Source organism: Uranotaenia lowii, chromosome 2, assembly GCF_029784155.1.
Source record: "Uranotaenia lowii strain MFRU-FL chromosome 2, ASM2978415v1, whole genome shotgun sequence".
Lineage (NCBI taxonomy): Eukaryota > Metazoa > Arthropoda > Insecta > Diptera > Culicidae > Uranotaenia > Uranotaenia lowii.
The window spans coordinates 32,972,996-32,974,841 of NC_073692.1; the positions used below are offsets into that span (position 1 = coordinate 32,972,996).

At 40.8% G+C, this 1,846-nt stretch overlaps 1 protein-coding gene across 1 annotated transcript in view; it reads right to left on the reverse strand.

Moving 5' to 3' along the window:
* LOC129741275 (bromodomain-containing protein 7-like) overlaps positions 1-788 on the reverse strand; it is a 2,976-nt gene extending 2,188 nt beyond the window's left edge. Inside the window, exon 1 of the mRNA XM_055732999.1 lies at positions 737-788. Coding sequence (XP_055588974.1) covers positions 737-788 — 52 coding nt within the window. The remainder of the gene's footprint in view (positions 1-736) is intronic.
* Positions 789-1,846: the final 1,058 nt, after the last annotated feature.

Below are 1,846 nucleotides of genomic sequence, written 5' to 3' on the forward strand. Positions count from 1 at the left end.
AAAATTCCTAGCGTTTCTGACTAGCTTACACTTTTTTTTTCTTTAATTTGACTTCCAATATTTTAACCCTCAGTCGAGTCATAAACTGATGAATTTGAAAAACTTAAAAAAATATTGAATCAATCGTGGAAAATTATTCAGGCAAATACTCAGAAGCAAAGAGAGCTTTCCAATTCCGAGCACGTCGTCTCGCAGTTTTCAATAGGTAAAATTTGTTATAGGTACATAGTATTCCATTGAATAGCTTTTTGTTTCCGTTTTAGCTCACTTTCTTCCGCTCCAGTTCTTCTTGACAAAAATATTCAGCGCGAGACAGAGAACGGCAGATAGAAATTGAGTGAGAGCAAAAAGGCTCAGAATTACAAACCAAACACAGAATAATAATGATAACCAAACCGTCTTCGGTCTTCGTCGTCGTCGTCCAAACAACAACGTGCCAAAGTGGATGGTCTCTGAGAACCGGAACGAATGTATCTCTTTATTCAACATTGTACCTTAAGGTCACCAGACTTATAGTAAGAGCAGTATACAACACATAGAGCCACCCTTCTTCCGGCCACCCACAAGTGCACTTCCGCTTATCAACTGGGCCAGCAGCCCCAGCCAGACTAAGTTGTATCGAAGTTTTCTATACGGTTGGGAAAATCCATCCCCAGCCCCACCCCAGATGAAGTCGAGTGACAAAAATTAGCTTCCCCATCCCACCCTCCGGGAGCCGGAAAATGCAAACAATTACCGACAACCAGCATTGACATTGGCAGATACATCTGTAACGGAACGTGACCCATTCACTTTGGATCGCTATTTGTTGTTGTGGCTGTTGAATGAGCATCCGCTGTCATTGATGGTTTTGTGAAATAAGAAATCAAGGACAGTGTTGTTCGTTTAAAATGGTTAACAACGTCAACATTAAGAATTCTTGTAAAACCCAAATTTCTCCAAAAGTTTGTTTTTAGTATTGGTGAAATGCTCGTAAGCCTATGAAGCTTAATATAGGGAAAGTTTGAACTGAATTGAACAAGTCTCCGGTAGAGCTTTTTAAAAAATTATTAATTTTTATAATACCTGAAAATAGTATTTAAAAACATAAAAAAAAACTTGAATACTTGAATTTATATAAGGTTCATATAGTTTCAGCCACGTGATTTTCAGGAAAAGATCGATTCCGCTGAATAAAGGGTGATGCGGTCAAAATTTGGTCAATATCAACTTCACGTATTTCTTTCAATTTTGCATTTAAAAAACCTGAACACCCCTCATTTTGAAGGTGTGTGTGTGTGTGTGTGTGTGCGTGTGTGTGTGTGTGCGTGTGTGTGTGTGTGTGTGTGTGTGTGTGTGTGTGTGTGTGTGTGTGTGTGTGTGTGTGTGTGTGTGTGTGTGTGTGTGTGTGTGTGTGTGTGTGTGTGTGTGTGTGTGTGTGTGTGTGTGTGTGTGTGTGTGTGTGTGTGTGTGTGTGTGTGTGTGTGTGTGTGTGTATGTGTGTGTGTGTGTATGTGTGTGTGTGTGTATGTGTGTGTGTGTGTGTGTGTAGAATGTTGCTCCTATTTTAATTTTGGAATTCACTCTTCAGTTGTCAAAATGCCGTCCAAGGAAGAAGAGCAGCGTATCAAAATTTTGCTCGCGCATCGCGAAAATCTGAGCTACGTGCACGCAAAGCTGGCATTCTCTGAGATTGCTGCTCTTCTGGCAATCAAAAGTTGCCAAATCAACCGTTACAAATGTAATTAAAGTGTTTGGGGAACGTTTGTTGACAGCCAGGAAGTCTGGAACGGGGAGAAATCGAAAACCGGAAGCCGCTGAGACGACAAAGAGAGTTGCCGGTAGTTTCAAGCGAAATCCTAACCTC